Genomic DNA, 20,904 nt, shown 5'->3' with positions numbered 1-20,904 from the left:
AGCCAGGGTGTCCAGACTGTGGAATAAGCTCCCTCCAGAGGTGGTGCAATCACCTACCCTGGAAATCTTCAAGAGGAGACTGAACAGTCACCTTTCTGGGGTCACCTTACCCCCAGTTATCTTTCCTGCTTGGTGCAGGGGGCTGGACCTGATGATTTTCCAAGGTCCCTTCAATCTATGAATCTTCTGAATGCCTTCAAATGCTTGCACAGCAAATAATCCAACATTGAGGGGATCCCAATACAGGGCTTGTGGCTCCTGCAGACTTCAGTGAAACTCATAAAAAACTTGATCTATGGAGGCTGCGCTGTGTATAATCCCAAACACTTCCTGTAGAGCCATTTCCCGTGCTGCATCTGATGCTGCCTAAAGCTCACAAGCTAACTGAAAGGGATTCCAAATCAAGGAACCAGGACTCAACCATTTAGGTTTTCAGGGACCAAGAGAGGGAATTCAGTGCCTTGGGCTGCTGGAAGTTGCTCCAGGCTGCAGAACGAGCCCCACCCAGACACGTGGGGCTCTGCCAGCTGCTTATTCAGGTCCCCGCCTGGCCTTATGGAATGGCAAAGGCAGCTGCAAGGAGGAAGGTGAAGGCAGGCTGCAGCTAGGTATCAGCAAGGGTGCTGAGAGCAAACAGCAGGGAGTAGGGAGTGGGAAACGGTAAACAGATAATAGCAGAGGGCTGAGAAAGCCTTGGCAGCATTTTCTGGAGGTGTCAGGAACAGTGGAGAGAGAAAACAGGACCCAGGGAGGGAATGGGGCCTACCGGCCCCAGTGCCAAATGCTCTGCTAACACTTCACAGAAGCGCACACACAAGCAGCTTCATTAAGGTGGAAGCTTCAGGCTTCACTTTTTGTGCCCTTCCCAAGCCTCCTTCCCAGAATTGGTACTGGCAAAGCAGGAAACACCACATAAAGGTAAAGCTTCCCATAAGCGCTTGGCGCTGCTGGGCTGTTGACAGGAACTGGGAACCTCACAGCACACCTCTGACTTCTATATCCCAGCCTGCCAGGGTCCCCACGCCCAGCACGGCATGGACCCAGCTCCATGGCTCTTCAGAGCAAGCCAAATCCCAGACAAACAGAGATGCATCCTACGGTATTCTGCCTCTATCAGGTCTGAGCCCAGGGATGACCAAGCATGACTCCTAGCACAAGAGACAGAAGAGAAGACACAGTGTCCAAGGTAAATCTCAGACTAGTCTAGGCTTCACAAGCACGCACTGGCATGACAAATCGCTACCCAGGTGTAAGACGCTCTTCCTGATCTATCTCACCTGATGGGCCTTACTCTACCCCAGTGAAACATCCCACATCTTCCTAGCATGGCAGAACATGTTACCGACTGCCAACGCAGTACTTCATGCCCAAGGCAACTGGAGAGAGAGGGCTGCATCAGAGTGTGGAGGAAGAAGCTGCTTTGTCAGGAAAAGCATGGTAGTCAAGGGAGCTCCAAATTCTGGCCCCGCCACCCAGGCCTCGGTTACGAATCCTGTACAAAATGCAAAGTTTGTGGCATACAAACTCCTTGGGTCATAAAGCGGTAATGATATAAGGACAAACACTCCTGTAACCTCGCCCAACAGCACAAATGCTGCCCCATGATGGAACAAAATCTGCCAACAGCCACGTTGACACGAGACTCTCTGAAATACGACAGCATTTGGGCATCAAAGCCCTCAAGCCCTCTGGAAAAGCACCCTGGCTTCTATTTTAAGACATCACTGCTGGGCTAACTGCACGGCTGCTCAGGACTTCTCCTATGCAGTGCATTGCAGAACAAAGTCTAGAGCTGGAGTGAGATCTATTAAGACTTCCATTCTTTCATGCTTATGCTAACTGTATTACCCCACCCGCTCTGGTTTCTACATGTTGGCTTGCAGCCAAACCCTGGGAGCCATGCACATCTGGAAGGATGGTTTCAACACGAGCAGAAGGTGCTCTTGCCCCTTGTCTGGCAATGAGAGCTTTGCCAGAAGTTCTCTTCTCATCAATTCCTGTATTTTAATCCTTTTTCTTGGCAACCCTAAACAACACATTCAACAGGACGCATTTTCCTTTGCAGAAACAGCTCAGATCTGCCTCTGTGTAGTTGCTTATGCTAATATCCCAGGCTCACCTCAAAAAAAGTTTTACTCAGGAAAAAAAACCCATGCTGAAATCATTTAATGTTTTTAGAAATGTGTCTTATTTATTTTGGGACCGCAAACATTATTATGCATTAACTGTAGCTGCATGGGTGTTATGGGGAATAATTACGCAGCAGAGATAAGCCAGTTTTGCAATACCTTGTCTGCATTTCCAGACCCTAGTGAGGTTAGCTTTTTTCCAAGTTGGTCTTAACCCTGAAATTCCAGGTGTTATATGGTTCATTTGGGGATAGCATCATCATCACCCTGCAATGTTAAGTTCTACTTTAAATGACTAATACAAAAACCCATTAATCTTAGCTCAGTTATACATTGTGCGTGTCAGGGAATCCATTGTGCGTGTCAGTGGCCCTAGAGAGGATAGGATGAACACTTCACTGCAGCTGTAATGCCCACTCTCTTCACTTAACCATAAGCAGAAGAATTCACAGCTCATTTGATTGAGTGCAACTTGGTTTTTAAAGCTTTATTAGAAGAGCTGTACTTACTCAAGTGGGTATGCACAGGTGGTGTCTTTATATCCAAATACTTATACCAGCAAAAAGTCTAGAAGTAGACCCAGCTATACCAATATGAACTCACATACCCCTAAATGAACACTAGCAACACAAAAACAAGCACTTTTATACCCAGAGTTACATGTACCCCTAAACTGTTTTGCTAGCACTGTCATATCGGTCTAACGCATAACGCAGTCATTAGGAGTTAGACCTACATTGTCCACTTTAAGCTTGGCCCTTTCAGGAGTGATTTTTTTTTTTTTTAAAGGCCCTTTTGTTTCCATTTATCACCCAAAATACTGGGGAATTTCTCACACAAAAGAAATCCAGACGGTTTGGTGACACGGTGAAAGAAACAGAGGTATGTTTGAGTCTTCTGGGCACTGCATTCTAATACCCTGGTCCAGCCTTGTTTTCACAAGCTACTCAGAGACTGTGCCTTTGTTCGGGAGCTTGCCGGGTGTGTGAGTCTGGAGAGGGAGGTGTCTTAAGTCCCAGAGGCAGCATTACTCTACTCGCCTTAATGAACCTTAGGCATCAAAGCCTTCACCTGGGACTCAGCTTCCAAAGCACATGTGCCCTGCAGCAGGTCTGTACACACCACAAAGAGTGACAAAGAACATCCAAAAAGCACAGTCACAAGCTCATGTAAACAGAGTAGCAGAGAAAGAGATCCCCAGCCCTAGGAACACAAGCCTGGCTTTGCTCCCTCAACAGCCGCTCGCTCCAGTCCTAACTTGTCCCTCCATGAAACAAGGATCTAGTTTCTTCTTGACTCTGAATTAAAAAACAAACAAACAACCAAACCAGCAGGTGACGTCCGCATTATTCAGCCCTGAGAGCAATCCCGCCCTACTTCAGGGAGATGGTTTTGCTATGGCAACCTCGAAGAGAACAAGCAGACTAATCTATTTGAGCTGTTCAAGTACAAGAAGGAAAACACCTGAATAATGGGGAAGGATTTGGAGAGGACATTACCTGAAGGCAGTTGAGTAACGCAAGACACGACACACACCTGGGCTCTCAGGTACACTATGCACATACCCCCTCTTCTCCTCCAAACAACCCTACTGCAGATCGGCTCTCCGAAGGAGGACTTCCAAGTTAGAACAACCCAGCTCACTGGGGAAAAAACAGCAGGATTGACAGTTTCCGAGGAACAGCTTCCAACTCAGGCTGCTCAAGTAGGGAAGAACACAGCAAAGAGCCTGGCCTTCCAAGACAGAGGCAGGCCCAAAAAAAACAAAGGAAAAAGAAAGATAAACTGAGTAAGTGTGGGTGAACTAAAGAGCAGAAGAACACTCTGGAGAGGACCAATTCCTGCCTTGGGCTCTCAATCCATGTTCATTCAAACTGGCTTCACTAATGGCCCTTCATGTTGTTCCATAAGGGTGTAGGAATCTAACCCTCAACTTTATGATCACAATAAAGGTAACCTCCCCAGGATTACCTAGTTGCCGCTACCTTCTCCTGTGAGCAGGCTTTTCAAGTCTAGCCCTCAATCGCTGGGTTCCACACACCCAACCTAGTGTCCTTGCTCCTACATGTACGGCCTTGCATTTAGCAAACGTTCAGATGAGCAGCTCACCCAGCACCCTACATCATTCCTCAGTGGGCCTCCCACCCGAAGCCCTGCAAAGTACTTGCTCTTCTGTAAGGTATCCAGGTTGTAGCAGTATGTGTCTAGAGGCAAGAGGAATCAGAACTCATGGTAGAGGTGATTTCTTTTATTAGACCAACTAGATTTTTGCAAAAAAAAAAAAAAATTCTTTGTAAAAATCTAGTCTAATAAAAGATATCACCTCTACCACAAGTTCTGATTCCTTGCACCTCTGTAAGGCACTTTGGGGGAAGAGAAAGTGACCCAGAGCACAGGAGATCTGTACCAGGAGGAGCCTGGAAATCTATTTCCTCTCCCCCCACAACTCTGAGTGCAGAGGAGAGGCCCACCTGCCCAGCCCAGCCCCATCCCCACAAACTGTCTCTTCAGTACACTCACACTCCTTGCGCTCCGGGATGAAGTCCAGCCTCTGCATTTACCACCGTGCAGACACACACACAAGGGGTAGGAAAGGAGATGGGCAGGGACAGGAAGCAAACAGCTTTCCCCAGGGAGCAGTTTTGACTCAAGGCCATGCCGGCAAGGGAATCAAAGACTCCCCTTCCTCCAGCCACCAGCCAGCAGATCAGCTGGCTTCCTGTTGCTCTGTGTGAACAGCTCACAATCCACCTCTAGGATCTGCTGGCTGCCTGGAGCCGAGCTGGAAGCCCCTTCTGCCCCTTATTCACTTGGCCCATGGGGTAGAGGCAGCAAGGAAACCCCATCTGCATCACACCAAGTCACCCCAAGCTTCAAGCATAGGCTGAGCCAGCCATGGCAGATACACAACAGGCAGGAACCATCCAGAGATCATGTCTGCACAGGATGAGAAGTTCCCTGGCAGAGGACCCAAGCTGTATACAGGTCTGCCAGACACCAAAAAAAAAATCTTGGCATCCACACTGGCCTGGGGCTGGAAACCAACAGCACTCCTTACCATGGAGGCAGGATTTCAAGAGCTCCCCCATGCATGAGGAAAAGAGCACCCACCATCTTCACCTCTCTGGACCACTGCCCCTAAAAGATGGAAATCCTTCCCTGCTTTCTGACACCTTGGTCTGCCTCCAAAAGAGGCAATATCATGGCATTGTACAATGCAGCCTGGGGCTACTCCCAGTAGCTGGATGCACTCTGGCCAAAATATCTTCAGGGGAAACAAATAAGCACAGAGCAACACATTGGGGAAAACAAACATCCAGAAGACTCTGGCACAGTGCTGGCACAATGCATTTCCCCATCCAGAGCTACAGTCTGGGAACCTCACAGCTTCCATCCGAGTCCCTCACACTCTGCAGGAGAGCCGCACAAGACCCTCCCAGGCCAAGCACACCTCTCCAGAAAGACTCCTCAAGCCATTCAAGGGCCTTCAGAAGGGCAGGCCTCTCTGATTGATGCCCAGCAGCTCTTTCTGTCATCAGGCCAGTGTGCTAACAGCCCATCCCTGTGCTTCCAACTACAGGAGAGGGTCTTTGGAGACGCCGGGACTCCGGACTTGTCTGCTGGTAACCTCCTGGGCACCCGGTGCACCATCAGTCACCACCTCACAGCCGGTTCTCAGAGAGACAAACCTCTGCTGTACTACGGTGGAAAAATGCCTCATCCTCTTTGAGCACTTAAGGGCTTTGACAGTTGTTCCTTCGAGCAAGGCTCCTCTATGTATCCTAGGCCAAAATAGACGCAGAAGCCTTGACCAAAACGTCTTGATTGGCAGTGGCAAGCATTCCCAGCTAATAACAACTAAATAGGGACCTTGTAATTGGTCCTTGCTAAATTCCACAGCCTGCTTAGAGCCCCTTGGCAACATAATGAGAGCAGCTTACGCTGCAAACTAAACAAACACTATATTCAGCCACCATCTGTATCTCTTCAAGGGGCATATGCAGGGTGGGGAGAGGTGCTGGCTGCCTAAGAAAGTACACGGGCCTCAAGACAATGACAAGTGGCCCATTAGCACAGCTTCATCCTGACACTGCACCCTCTCGAGGTAGCCAGAAAGCACCCACAGGATAAAAAGCCAGCTCTCTGCCTTGGCAGACTCCAGCCTGCAGCCAGCAGAGCCAATGCAAGTAAAAATCCCCATGCTGCTTCAGACCCCAGAAACGGTGTTCCTCAAACAGGGTTTTAGCCTGGGCTCCATGTTGGCTATAGGCAGCAGAAGGCTGGGGCTAACGGGGTGTAGCGCCCCCCAAACTGGGCCAGTGACAGCGGCTCCAGTGCCACTGCTGCTACAGTGCTGTGCCTAGTGGCCCCACCACGCACACAGCACCAGCATGCACGGCCCTGAAACGGCCCTGCAGGAGGGAGAAGCAGGGTCAGGAGGACACGCTCCACACTCCCCAGCCCCCACAAATAATATTGTCTAGTGCCACTTATGGTGTTGGCCCACAGCTGGGCAAAGGCAGGCAGTAAAGATGTTTGGGGCAGGGGGGCAGGAAATCACTTCGTGACATTGCAGAACCACAGACGAAAAATCCCATTTGGTTTATTACCTTCTCCCTCACCCGCTACCCTTCGCAGCAGGAAAAAATGGGACTGACCATTGTCACAAAGCCAAAGCTTAGCGGTAGGATGGGAAGCAGCACAATGCAAAGGACTGTTTGCTACGTGTCCTCCTCTTTCAACAGGTTCCCATAGCTCAGGACGGCGTCTTCCCCTCTCATGGGGAAAAACACTGCAATCAACCTTCCTGACTGTGAAGAGCACCTCTCAAATGGGGTGAGAGGCAGAGACACCCGGCTAGTCTGCAAGCAACAGCAAGGCTGCTAGTGGGGGGTACCTGATATTGTGAAGAGATGCAGTGTTGAAGAGCCAGTACCAGGGGGAAACAGCCCTGGGTATGAATCAGGCTCAGATGCCAGAGTATGGGATCACATTTGTTTGGGGGCAAGGACTATGATCCCTTTGTCCTGGACCCAACTGCAAGGGTTCCAGCAAGTACCCGCGCAAAAGGATCAGTGCAAGTGGGTACCAGTGGGGAAGCGAGCGACAGAGCCAACCCAGACTGACTCCCTGGGACACAGAGACAGCTAGTAAGGGCTTATTATGCAGGAGAATCAGAGGGTTCATTAGGAGAGTGGCTGTGAAGTACCCAGGGGGATGGAGAAGACGTCCCTATTGCTTCCACACCTCCCCCTCACCTCCAGTTCATCATTCCTCTCCAACCACTGAAATCATGCAGTCTCCAGGGACTGGAGAAGGGAGGTAGGAATCAAAGCCATGCCAGAGCCCCCCTGTTTCAGACCATCCAGCAATCCCTGGGCAAAAGAGCAGCTGTGAGAGATTTCACTAAGGTTGAATGGATCTCCCACTTAATGGCTCCAAACGCAGTTGCCATAAATATTGGAACAAAAACAGCCAAGCTGTCCGGAACGTAACCCAGGCTTTCAGCCGAGGGGGAAGGCATCTCCAGAGGCAAACAGACAGAGTCCAGGCCTTGTTAACACCCTGCTCAAACTTCTAAGGAGCTGTGCTCATTACAAAAGCTGCTACAAGCAAAAGCACAGACCAGGAGACCCAGGCAGGGAGCAGCCCCTTGAAAAGGCCAACCAATGGCAAGCCTTAGGCACTGGTGAAGGGACCCACCCTTGGAAGAAAACTTGGCTTTTGTAGGTGTTATCAGTCCAACACAGCCATGCCCTGAGCCAGGTTTCTGGAAATCCCAAGCCATGTTTTCACACCACCACATTTTAGCATCGTCCAGCTTCAGGAGAAAGAAAGAAAGATGTGGACAGATGAAAAAGCATCCAGCAGAATGACAAACATGATGGGAGACTATGAGAAGGGGCTGAAAGAACTTGCATTCATTTATTTGGAGAAGGAAAGACTGAAGCAGAAGGACTTGATAGCAATCCTCAAATCCCTGAAAGAAGGAGCAATATTACATGGGAACATGAGACAGACTAGTCTCTGAAGCTGCAAGGGACAGGACTGAAAGCAATGGTTAAACCTCCATCCTTGGACCTTCTTAACAGCAGGTTGGAAAGACATTTGAGATGTTTTAGACAGGGGCTAACCTGGCTTGATTTATCCTTCTGAGGCCCCTACTAGCCCTTGAAGCACACTGGTGTGGAAAAGGATGCCCAGAACTCCCTTACAGGCTACTGTCTGCCCTGGGGCTCCAGGGATCCTGTCTCTCTCGCACATGCACGTGTGTGCAGTTGGCAATTTTGGTTTCTTCCCTCCAAACATCCCAACGGCAAAGTCAAACTACAGTACTCACAAATGCCAGAAATAAGCCCATCCAGACAAGCCTTAATCCAGCCCACCACATGCACGTACCACGCGACAGCTCTGCCATCATCACCCATCCCATATTTATACCGCATCAGCTGTCCCCGGGTTCCCTTTATCCTCATCACTCAGCATGTGGCCCATGCGACCTTGCTGACTGCATGCCATTCACAGCCTGCCCCATGCACAGCCCTGGCCAGTTTTCCAAGGGTTCACATCACTGTAACATAACCAGGCTTTGCAGATAGCCCTGAGCAGGACAACGCTGTAAAAGCAGGAGGGCCAATGCCCATTTCACAGAAAACAGGGGCGCAAAGAGACTGAGGGCAGAGGCTGCTAAAGAAAGGAATCTCTTTGGGTGCCTGATTCAAGATGCCAACCGCTCCATTTTTGAGTACCTCATATGTTCTAAGAGCGGAGAGCCCTCAACATCCCTGCAGGTTGAATGGGGCAACTAGAAGCCGAACGTATTCCATGAAGCACCATCAGCAGGAACTCTGTGGCAAAGAGAAGGATCCAAACCAGTTCTCCAGGGCAGTATTCATCTGCCTTTATACCTGACCCTGCCTCTTCTCTTTCTACAGCTCGCAGCCACATTCACTACAAACCATTCACCTTCTGCAGCAAGGGACACAGGGCTTCAACAGGCACCAACCTCCTCCACGCACAGCCCCGAGTGATCCCACAAGCAGACCAGGTCATGCAATGAATGAGGCAGACGCCTTAAGGAGAGACAACAAATGCGTGACACAGTATTTGACTTGGGGCCAAGTTTTGCAAGAACCAGTCACCTAGAAGTAGCCTGCCAACACCATATCTAGGTAACCAAGGACAAGGATTTCAAGAGCACCTAGCTGATTTAGCAGCCCAAAATGTGCATTCTTAAATCACCTACCCTAAATATGGGATTGCATTAAGCCCCTGTGTTTTTCTGATAATATAGTTATCATAATGCATATGTGCAAGTGGACTAAATTAAGGTGGACTAAATTATGGTCCTTACCTCTTCAATGCTCAGTTATTCTACCTTAGTGGTCTCTTAACAGAGTTCTTATGGGATTTCCCAGATTTTAAAAAGTCAGACTGCAACAGCCCCCATGCATTCCCCATGGGAATCTTTGGACACAGGTCACAGACCTCTTTCAATTGAATTACAAGGAGCAGCCCTCACAACAGTTAAGCTGTTACCCTCCAAGCCGGTAACCCATATATAAGCAGTTACCGCACAGCAGCTGACAGGAGTAATTCCCGACCCCTTCTACCTGGTAGTAAAAAGTTTATCTACCCACACCCTGACTCACTAGACCCTGTGCAACGCTAAAGTGGTATCATCTACAGGAGTGTCAATGAAACTGGTAAGGTAAATGTTCACCAATGCTATGGCTGTGAGCTGCCCAGGTGATTGTGCCTAGCACACACGTGGCCAGCAGGGTGCAGCTGTGCCAGGAACTACGATGCTGTGCCACTGCAAGTGCAGCGCAATCAGAAAACCTGATTTCTAGGAACAGCTTTGCCTGCTACTAATTAAACACAAACATAAGATCGTGGAGCTCCAAGAAAGCAGCTCAAGTGGCTTGGCAAGATCAATGCACAGGGCTCCTCCATTCTAAGCAAAACACACTGGGGAAAAAAAAAGAAAGAAATCACTGCCTAGAGGGAACACCCAGACAGCAAAGCTACAAGCCACTGGCTCCCTCTTCAAATGTCTATTGGAGCACAACATACTCTCCAGCATCCTCACCTGAGAAAACAAACCTGCATGGAAAGCACAATATGCAGTTGTTACCATGTGACACGGCCTTTCATTCAGAAGAATGTGGGGCTTGAATGCCACTAAAAAATAATGCTGGAAGTAACAAGGCACAACCAGGCCCCCAGTGCAGTACATGGAGTGTTTTCCAGACAACCCTCAGAGATACCAGCCTCCCTCCAAGCCTGCTCATACTGACCTAAGAGCCACATCCTATTCCCAGATGAATGGGCAAGGTATGGATGCCACTGGAACACAGGAGGGAAGAGATTAGCAGTAAGGAGCTGGTGAGAGGGGTAGTCTTGATGGCTAAGCACACAACAAACACTGGTTTTCAAAGCTAAAGGAACTTTAACTCTAAGTTCCCTGGAATTTCCCAGACTCTCCCTATGCCTGAAGAAGGGTGTTTGTGCCCGAATGCTTGCAAACAGCATTTTTTTCCAACTATTTAGTTGGTCTAATAAAAGATATGACACATCTACCCAAAGAACCTTGTCTGGAATTAAGTGGCACAGAACACAAGCCCTTAATTGCTCACTGTCTCTCACCATTTCCCAGAGCCTCTAACTGCCTCGCCTGGGATCAAAGTATGAGGCTGGATTTTTTTTCTGTTCCTGTACCCTCATCAGACCCAAGATCACTTCCAGAGGAACTAGGGTACTGAAATACTGGTGAATAAACTCCATTTCCCTTCTGTTCATAGCCAATTTCACTTTCAGGTTCAGTCTTTATGTGGCCAGTCCTCCCGGAAAGGTTTCTCCTTCCAAAGACTGGTTTCACTTCCTTTTTAAAGCACTAATAGTTAAAACTCAAAACACACAGAACATTAAAGAGTTATTCTAGTTCCCTGAACAGAAGGATCTCTCCCAGTTTCTTGTGGTGGTATAGCTATGTCCAAAAAAGCATTACTGCTGGTACAGTCAGTTACTGAAGACTGGTATCTTCCACACTCCTAACTATCACAGCTATTTATTTTGATTTTGGTGCAAGCATACTCCACATACTTCCTGCCCTGCTTCTCCTGAAAGACTGTGGACACTTGCTTATAGCAGAGATGAGGCAAACAGCCCTGAATTCACCATGCATAGCCATCATTTTGACTGTGTTTTAGTCACTGTTCTCAAATCCTAAGGGTCACCAAAAGTCAGTATGGAGGAAAGGTAACTAAGTCTTACCAATGCATCTCCTGAGGCCTGCAGAACTTTTGTAGTTTTCTAGTTCTAGCTTTAAATGTCCAAGGCGTTAGGGTCTTCAACCCTGTCCCTGGAAGATGTGACCCCAGATGCAGGAGGCCTTCTTTAGCAATCAGTCCAAATCAGCCTTTACTTCATTTCACCCACTTCTCATGGTTCCCTTTCCCATGCATGACCCCATTTAATAGCTCCTTATCATAAGTCACCTTCGTTTGCTAGCTGCTCTTAACCATGTCACTGCAGAGCCATCCATGCGTAGCGCTTGTAACCTCTCCGCCATCCACACGTAGCACTTTTAACCTCTCCAGTGCACAGACTCTGCCATTACCCTCATCACATTAGACAGATGGACTGGCACTCATTTTTTTGGCTGCTCTTCTCTGAGCCTTCTCTCTGGTTTGTCAACATCTTTGAGGATAAGATGCCCCAAAAGCCGATGCAATCCCAAGCAGCAGAACTGAACATAGGAAAAGCTGCAGTTTCCTATATTGGAGACAAGAAGCTGCTTTTGCAGGGATCAAATTGCACTGCCCATACTTCAGACTCTGCCAGCTCCTTCCGAGTTCCTCTCAAGAGACACCTTCTACTTTACTGGCTTGTTGGCTACACCCAACCCCTTCAAGCCCCTCTGCTGGCTCTCCTACCATGCCCTACCTTCCCCTTGTCACCTCCCCACGGTGAACAGTCAGTATCTACCATGCAGGAGAGAGTTTCTCTCTCAAGCTGCCGCTTCCCCTTGGACAATCCATCCTGAGAAGTCAAGACTTGGAGGGTGGGGTTCTGCTTTGGTGCCCACAAAACAGACACCCAAGCTGGGGAGTGAAAACTGCTGAACTACTCGATCACCACCATTACAAAGAGGCTCACCGTGCTCCTGCTTTCATTCCACATCTCCCTCCTCCTTCTCTTTCATTCAGCTCACCTGTTGAGTCTTGCCTTACACTAAGCTTGTCGGGAGGACTGTCTTGTTTGTCTGCGCAGTGCATGGTACAGTGGCTGAGGCCTGTAGGCGGCAAGGGAATCTGAAGCCAGAGGGAACTGTTAAGTCACCGAGTCTTCCCAGGCCACCAAACCTTATCCCTGAAGTCCTGCATCAAATGCTGTACAGTTCCCTGCACAGCAGCATCTCTAGAAAAGCAAGCAAGCTTGATTTAAAGCCCTGAGTGACAGATCCATACCAAGACCCTCAAAAAGCCGTGCCAATGCTAAGCTCCTGTCCCTGCTAAAGATGTACACCTTTGCTTTCAGCTTAAATTCACAAAGCCTCAGCTTCCTACATGGGAAATCTTAACACCTTGATCAAACTGGCTCCCTGGGATCACAGATCCTCTTGCTCCGTGGGTACCTCCAGGCAGCAGATGGATCGCAGAACTCACTCTGCCAACAGAAAGATTCTGCTCCAGTCTCACCATAAAGCAGATTTTTTCAGTCCCCATCTCCACTCTTGTGGTCTTTTTCTTGGGACCCTCTGCAATGGTATTCAATGCCAGGTCCCTGCTCCTGCTCAGTGTTCCCTTGGCCATTTTGGCAAGACCACGTGAGTCTCTCTTCTCTGGCTACAGTACAGCACTGGAGAGCCCCTGGCTACTGAGGTTGCTTGCCATCACCCCAAACCTTCTCAGACTTACAGCTCTCCAAGATGCACTTCCCACTTTGCAAGCTCTGTATCCTTTGTCTCAAGTTAGACAATCCCGGAGCACCGAGCTAAATTGAGGCGCAAGCTGATTCTTCACTTCAAGCTGAATAAAAAGACCCTGATTCACTGTGCAAATGCTCATTCCAGGACCTGGTGTGGTTTCAAAACTAACACTTCCCAGGAAATCCAAACATAATCCCATCAATGCAATTACCTTTATCAACCAAACTTGCAGTCCCACCAAACTAAATCAAGCTAGCTGAAGATGGCTATTGAGAAGGAGCCAAGTTATCTGGCTTAGCTCCATTACCATCACCCTTTAATTCTTTCCTGAAGGCGTCCCACATCAGCCGTGTCATTATTTTCCTAACAGGCCCATCGCTTCCCCATCTTCCCATCTGCCCTTTTATAACACTGACACAGCACTAGTTTTCTTCACTCCTCTGGAACTTCCTAGGGACTCCAGCATTTATTTATTTAAATCAGCACCATCAGCTCCTCTCTGCCTGTATTTTTAATCTTACTCTGCCCTCTCTCATTATTTCTTAGTCCTGGCTGGTATTTGCCATTTCACCCAATTAAGCGTCATCTGTTACATTTATTAATACAAATAGTGACAAACTGAGAAAATAACCTTTATCCCTCACCCAACCATCAGCCAATTACAGATAGACACATGTACATAACCATGTCCTGGAGACAAACACAGTCCACTTTGATCTTACAGAAAATGCCAAAGTCTCTAAGTCCCTATGATCAGTAACTGTATTTTACTAACATAGCTGCATTATACAGCTGTGCGTGGGACTCTCCACACTACTGAACAAAACGGTGGCATGAAGTAGGACTTGACTCCTTAGCCATTTCAGCAGCCTGGATCCCATTTCAGTGCCAGATGCAAACAAATTTCATGTGACGTTACCCCTTGGTCTCGAAGGAACTGTGTCTTGTACATTCACTTTACAGAAAAAGTATGCAAGTTCCTCCTCTCCACAAACCCGTCAATAAATCACGTCTGCCAACCGGGAATCCTACAGGCCTGGCAAAGCGGAGCGGGGGTGTCACTGACACCATTTGTGTTCCAAAGCCGTGAGGCGGATACAGATTTGCTTCCCAAGAGATGCTCTTCCAGGCTAACAAACCCCATAAGATTTAGGGGCCAATTTGTAACAGGATCTCAAGTCCTACGGTGCCTGGGAGCAACAGGCACAAGCTAGCAAGTGAGCTGCTCCAGCCAACTTTATGCCACAAGGAAACACAGCAGCTCCCAACTACCGAACACCATGACAGCACAATTAGCCAAGTCAGCTGGAAAGGCTTCTCAGGCTTCCCCTAATTACAACCAACTTAGGCATTGCGCTTATTTTATTCAGCCCCTTCCTCTCAAAAGACAAAAAAAAAAAAAAAAAAAAAGCGCTCCAGAATTAAATCAGGAGTCCTGATAAGGGAACTAATCACTGCTTCGGGAGGCTCCTGATAGGTGTCTGTTCAGGGGCAAGCAGGGAAGGCAGGAATGACCACTGGAGCACAACTGGAGGCTGGCAGCATTTGCAGAGCTGGGGGCTTCCATTTGCACCCTAAGGCTGGGTCAATTTGCTTAATCACTTCTGCAAGCGCTGAAGGGGAGACAGACAATGTCAGTCCATTAGCAGCTTTTAAAAAGTCTAAGAGGGCCCTTTCAATGAGAAAAGGCAGTGCAAACAGCAGAGAAACACCCTCAGCCCCCTCTCAGGGGCACAGGCTCCTCCAGCCTTTATTTCCCAACCCGGATTTGCATTCCCCTTTTCAATCCAGGCATTTGCAAAGCAGCAGCAGGCACGTCTCTTGAAATAAAACCGATTTTGCAAAAGCTCCCGCAGAACCTACAGCTCTGTCTCAGCGGGTCTGGATCCGGAGCCAGGCAAGTAACAGAAAAAAAAGCCCACAGCTAAGCCAAAAAAGGCATTATAAAGCGGCTCCTTGCTCCGCACGCACTCGGCGAAACACCTATAAAGAAAGTTCAGAGCCAAGTTCCCGTGCCCAGCCACGTGCCACCCTGCGGACAGGCGGGGAGGCAGCGGCAGGATCGGGGCCTTCCCTTTTCCAAGCGCCGGGCTCCGGCACTATCCCTTGTATCACAATGGCCCGAAGAGGCCCCGGGACACCAAGTGCTGCGCAGCAGTCTCCGGCCCGCCACCAGATCCGCAGGCCAGCCCGGGCCGGCGGCAGAGGCTGCAGCTGAACAGGGTCCCCCCAAAGTCACAGCCACGAGTTGATCGTCTAGGAGGGGGCCCTCGGGTCCCGTTTGTGCCACCTTGCGAGCGCAGCCCGAGCCCTGCCCGGGGTCCCGCAGCCCCCGCCCGCCCCGGCCCCACTCACCGTGCGGGCCCCGCCGGGCGACAGCGCTCCGTTGGGCAGGTAGGGGCTGCCCAGCTCGGGCAGCATCAGGAAGGGGTAGGCGGGGTAGGGGCTGCTCTTGAAGAACCCGGCATCGTGCTGCCTCCTCACCACTGCGGGCACAAGGGGGGCAGAGGTTGGCGGGCGGGCAGCGCCGCGGCCGGGGCCGGGGAGGGGCGGGAGGGGGGCGCTACCTTCGGCCACGTAGTCCCGCGGCTTCTGGAAACTTTCCCGGGGCTGCTGCGCCGCGCGCTCCGCCTGCGGGAGACAAAGCGTGAGAGGCGCCCGGCCCGGCCCGGCCCCGGGCTCCCGCCCCCCGGCCCGGGGCTCCCCGCTCCCCGGCCCGGCCGCACCTCCGAGTCGGAGCCGGAGCTGGCGCCGCGCGCCTCGGACTCGTGCACCAGCGACGACTTGAGCTCGTCCAGGTCCCCGTGCGCCGAGCCGCGCCCCGCGCCCTTGTCCTGCTCCTCGCCCTCGTCCTGGAACGGGATCAGCTCGTCCGGGGCGCCCAGGTCGTCGCCGCCGCCGCCCGCGGGCGCCAGCTGCGGCATAGCGCCCCGCTCCGCCCGCCCGCCCCGGCCCCGGCCCCGGCCCCGGCCCGCCGCCGCCCGCCGGTCGGGAATGCGAGGGGCCGCGGAGGGAGGAGCTCCGGCTGCAAGCTGACACCGGCCCAGCCAGCGCCGCCCGGCCGGCCTGGGACATCCCCCCGCCCCGGCCCGGCCCGGCCCGCGCCCCCCCACCCGGCCCCGGCCGGACAGCGAGCCTAGAGGCTGCCCCGCCAGGCACCCCCTAATATCCCCCCAGGAATGCCCTATACATCCCCCCCCCGTGATCCCCCTTCCAGGCACCTCCTAGACACCCCCCCAGAAATACCCTATACATCTCCCCTGACCAAGCACCCCATACACACCCCCCCCGTGATCCCCCTTCCAGGCACCCCCTAGACACCCCTCCCCAGGAATGCCCTATACATCCCCCCCCAACCAAGCACCCCATACACATCCCCCCCGTGATCCCCCTTCCAGGCACCCCCTAGACACCCCCCCAGAAATACCCTATACATCTCCCCTGACCAAGCACCCCATACACACCCCCCCCGTGATCCCCCTTCCAGGCACCCCCTAGACACCCCTCCCCAGGAATGCCCTATACATCCCCCCCCAACCAAGCACCCCATACACATCCCCCCGTGATCCCCCTTCCAGGCAACCCCTAGACACCCCCCCAGGAATACCCTATACATCCCCCACCCCCCCCGTGTCAGGCACCCCCCTAGATATCCCCCCCCAGACACCCCCTGAAGATCCCCTCCACTCAAGACACTCTAGAGATCTCCCCCTGCCAGGCACCTCCCTCCTGACACCCCGTAGAGGTCCCCCCTAAATATCTCCCCTACAGACACCCTCATATAGACCACCCCATATCCAGACACCTCCTGGAGCTCCCCCCCTAAAGGTCCCCCGCTCCAGACACACTCTAGAGATCCCCTCCCCTGCCAGGCACCCCGCAGAGATCCCTCCTCCAGACACACTCTATAGCAGCGGTTCTCAACCTTTTTTGTACCAGGACCCACTTGTAAACATCAAGGGCCAGTCCCATCCCACTGCCCCCAGGCCCCAGCCCAGTGTGTGGGGCCAGGTCTGCATGTTTGTGGGGTTGGGGGACCCCCCCAAGCAACCCCTCTCAGGCTGGACCTCTGCCAGCCTGCAAAGGAAAAGCCACTGTTTCCCATGTTTTTCTCCTTGAAAGGAGAATCCGTTTGTCAAGTTTGCTCCTGACCCTTTCATATATTCTTGTGACCCACTTTTGGGTTGCAACCCAGAGGTTTGAGAAACGCTGCTCTAGAGATTTTCCTCCCCCCCACCCAGGCACACCCCCTAGAAATTCCCCTCTCCTGGCACCCCACTAGAGATCCCCACCACCAGGCACCCCCTCCCCCCAAGATTGTAGACACATACCCTAAAGATTATTTCCCCTCCTGATTCACCCTAAAGAGTCCCCCTCCAGACACACACCCTGAAGACGATTCCCCCTCTAGGACATGCACTTGTGTTAGTTTATTTACAATTAACAAAAGGAAGGAAAGGATGTTCTTTTTCACCCAGGGTGTAATGCAAGGCTGGAACATGTTGCCCCCAGAAGCAACAGAAGTGGAGAGTAAGTCCCTGGGGCATCCACACCTTGAAGATTGCACCCATGTCTGGCTCCTGCACCTCCAAAAGGATCTAGAAGAACTAGAGAAGGTGCAGAAAAGGGCAACCAGGATGATCAGTGGCACGGAGGGGCTTCCCTATGAGGGGAAACAGAAGGGGCCAGGCCCGTTCAGTTTAGAAAAGAGATATCTGAGGGATCAGGATCAAAGTTGACAAGATACTAAATGGTGAAGGGAAAAATCATTAGAGATTTACTATTTGCTGTGTCTCACACTACAAGAACTAGAAACCAAAACATGAAACCAGTCAGCAGAGCTGTCCCTAGGGGTGTGCAGGGCCTGGGCCATATCAGCCTGTGCAGGGCCAGGGTATGGCAAGTGGCTTAAGTGTGTGTGTGGCAGGGGGTTGCCCTGATTCACCTCCTCAGGGACAGCTTTGCCTGTACAGCACTGTCTGCGGGGCCCCCCAAAGAACGGGGCCCACGGCAGTCGCCCTGAGTGCCACCCCCCACCCTGGGATGACCCGGCCAGTCGGCAGTAAGTTTAAAACAACCACAAGGCAGTTCTTTTTCACCCAGTGGGTCATTCAAGGGTGGATCTTGTTGCCTCCAGCTGTGATAGAAGCCGAGAGTTTAGCCAAATTCACAAAGGGATTGGACGTATTCATGGAGGAAAGGGGCATCAGTAGCTACTGTGCACAGCAGTGATGGGCACAGCCTCTGAATCAGACCATCCTTGACCTTAAATGCTAGAGATTGTAAGTGAGAGGAACACCGGGGGTGGGGGGAAACCCTGGTCAGACCCAGTTAACTCTGTTCCAGCATCTACTCCCTACTGCATGTGACACGAGACCAAGCAAGATGGACCCATGTTTCGACCCAATAAATGGCAGTTATGTTCACATCGTGGAGGTCCCCCCCTCCAGGCACGCGCACAGCCCACACACTGGGGTTGGATGCAGAAGCTGGGCCCTCCGTGCTCCCACATGAATGAAGGGAACTTAATCCAAACTAGCAGAACCCCCTGTGGGATCCATATTTTTGCCAACTAACTTCAGTCCCTCCCAGATTCACTGGTCCAGTTAGATGTTCCCCATCAGATCCACCGCCCAGCTGACCCCCATCCTGCCTGGGATGGGACCGGAAAAAGATGCCTCAAGGGAAGGTGCATGGTATGAGGCAAGTGATCCTACCGCCATGAAACTCTTACCCCAGTTCCCAGTCGTGTAGGAAAACCTCTGGCCCTGGGGTTCATCTCTCCTCTTGCATTATCTGTGAACATCAGATTTTGGCACCATGTAGCAAATATGCTCCCCCTACACGGCAGAGTATTCCCTTCCACACAAAGCAGCTCAGCTGAAAGGACAGAGCTCAGATATGCTCCCTGTACACTAGCTTCTGACTCAGAAGCAGGTTAGCCCTGCAAGTGCTGTGCTGCAGATGGGCTAACTAGTCCTGCTGAGCAGTGTTGCATGAACATGTCTACACTACTTCTAGTTGGAGACTTCACTCGATTGAGCCCCTATTGTCCTGAGCCCTGGAAGGCTGCACTGCTCCGTTACAGCTCCTGCCAACACTGCTATTCACAACAACACACAGGCCTTTCTCCTATCTTGCCAAGTTCTTGGTTTCTCTGGCATCCTGTGGCAATGAGTTCCACAGTCAGATCACAGGGTAAGGAGAGCGGCTGCCTCTGTTTCAGCAGCTCTGAATGTATATACTGGTGGGAAAAGGCATAGCACAGCCCTCTGTCCTGTCAGAGGCTGTTTTAGGAGATGGGAAGGGACAGCCTCCTGATTTCACTCATGCCAGCCAGTCAATTCAGCATGTACCTTGTTTTGCCTCTCTCAGCACTGAACGCCACCTCTCATTGTGCTACACATCCTCCTGTCTCATTCCTTCTCTAGAAATCCCCTGAATCAGACAGACAGCTTTGTATCACCTGCAAGCCTTGCTACCTTGCTGCTCACCCTAGGATATTAAAAAATAAGATTTGGGATTAGGTTGCTTTTTAAGTGAAGGAGCCACACAACTTTCCACTGTAACAAGGATCATCAGCCCACAATTTCTACTCCTGGACTTGTGGAAAAATCTCACCCCCGAGCCCACTTCATTTCTTTAGAAGCTTCTTCTGGAATAATTCTCTCAAAGGATGCCTCAGACCTAAATTATGTCCATGGGTCCTTTTTGCCCAATTTCTAATAACTCAAAGACTTCCCCTTGCAGATTTTCCCTCGGCCAAAGCCCAGCTTGTTAGCAGTCTTCTCATCCCAATCTTCCAGGTGCTTCATTATTCTGTTTCCAGTGATCACTCCAATCAAGTTAACCAGGTACAGCTGTGAGGCTTCCTGCCCTGCAATCCCCCAGATCATCCTTATGGACTTTCTTACATACAAATATATATAACATTTGGATCAAGTACCTATTTTTAAATGAAAACCTGCCTATTTTTTCCCAGCAGCTCAGACCTTTCTTCCTTGAGGTCATTTAGCACTCCTCCCCCACATCAGCCAAGCCTCATGATCTATTGCTTATAAATTACTAGGTTGTTCTCGCCTCTCTTCCCTTGTAGTAGCCCCTAATCTAACCACTACACAACCCTGCCAAAGTAAGGGACAGACCACTGGAATCCTGATACTCCATGTGGACAGCTGGGTAGTAAACTGTTGGGTAGCTCTCCCTCTAGTGTCTGATCCATGAATACAGGGGTATAGTTTGTAGCCGTGTGGTCTAAGGACATGGGCGGACAAGGTTCTTTGGGTAAATCTGATATCTTTTATTAGACCAACTCAAATAATTGGAAGAATTCTTTGCAAGCTTTTGGGTATAAATACCCTCAGCCTGATGAAGGGTATTTAATTTAGGGCTGTGCGAAACAGCACCGTTTCGTTTCAAGTTCTGTTTCGACAGGACAGTGTTTCATTTCAAGTTTCATTTAGTTTTGAAACCACTGTTCCATTGTTTTGTCGAAACTGTTTCGCTGTTTCGACATTTCACCCATAGGCTATAATGGGGAACCACAAAACTGCCTATAACTTCGTCAGTTCTTGCCTGATTCAGATGGAACTTGCAGGGGCAGTAGCTCCTGCTGAAGCCACAAGCCTGCCAAGTTTCAAGGAGACGGGTGCAGGGGTTCCTGGGAAACTGCACCTCAGGCTGCTGAGAAGCAAAATTTGTGACGTGTGACTGTGTGTGTGTGTTAAGGCACTGGGGGGGGGTGAAAACTGCAGGGGTGGTAGCCCCTGCTGAGACCATGAAGCCTGCCAGGTTTCAAGGAGATAGGTGCCAGGGCTTCTGGGAAACTGCACCTCAGGTTGC

General features: G+C 50.9%; 1 protein-coding gene across 1 annotated transcript in view; it reads right to left on the bottom strand.

Moving 5' to 3' along the window:
* The window catches only part of TCF7L1 (transcription factor 7 like 1), a 59,182-nt gene extending 43,167 nt beyond the window's left edge, over positions 1–16,015 (bottom strand). Inside the window, exons 1-3 of the mRNA XM_019481149.2 lie at positions 15,789–16,015; positions 15,630–15,693; positions 15,418–15,548 (exon numbers count right to left, since the gene is read on the bottom strand). Coding sequence (XP_019336694.1) covers positions 15,418–15,548; positions 15,630–15,693; positions 15,789–15,986 — 393 coding nt within the window. The 5' untranslated portion in view covers positions 15,987–16,015. The remainder of the gene's footprint in view (positions 1–15,417; positions 15,549–15,629; positions 15,694–15,788) is intronic.
* Between the last annotated feature and the right edge of the window lie 4,889 nt (positions 16,016–20,904).

The sequence above is a fragment of the Alligator mississippiensis genome, chromosome 7 (genome assembly GCF_030867095.1).
Source record: "Alligator mississippiensis isolate rAllMis1 chromosome 7, rAllMis1, whole genome shotgun sequence".
Classification (NCBI taxonomy): domain Eukaryota; kingdom Metazoa; phylum Chordata; order Crocodylia; family Alligatoridae; genus Alligator; species Alligator mississippiensis.
The sequence above is the reverse complement of the archived record's forward strand: the minus strand, read 5'-3'. Positions and strand labels throughout refer to the sequence as shown.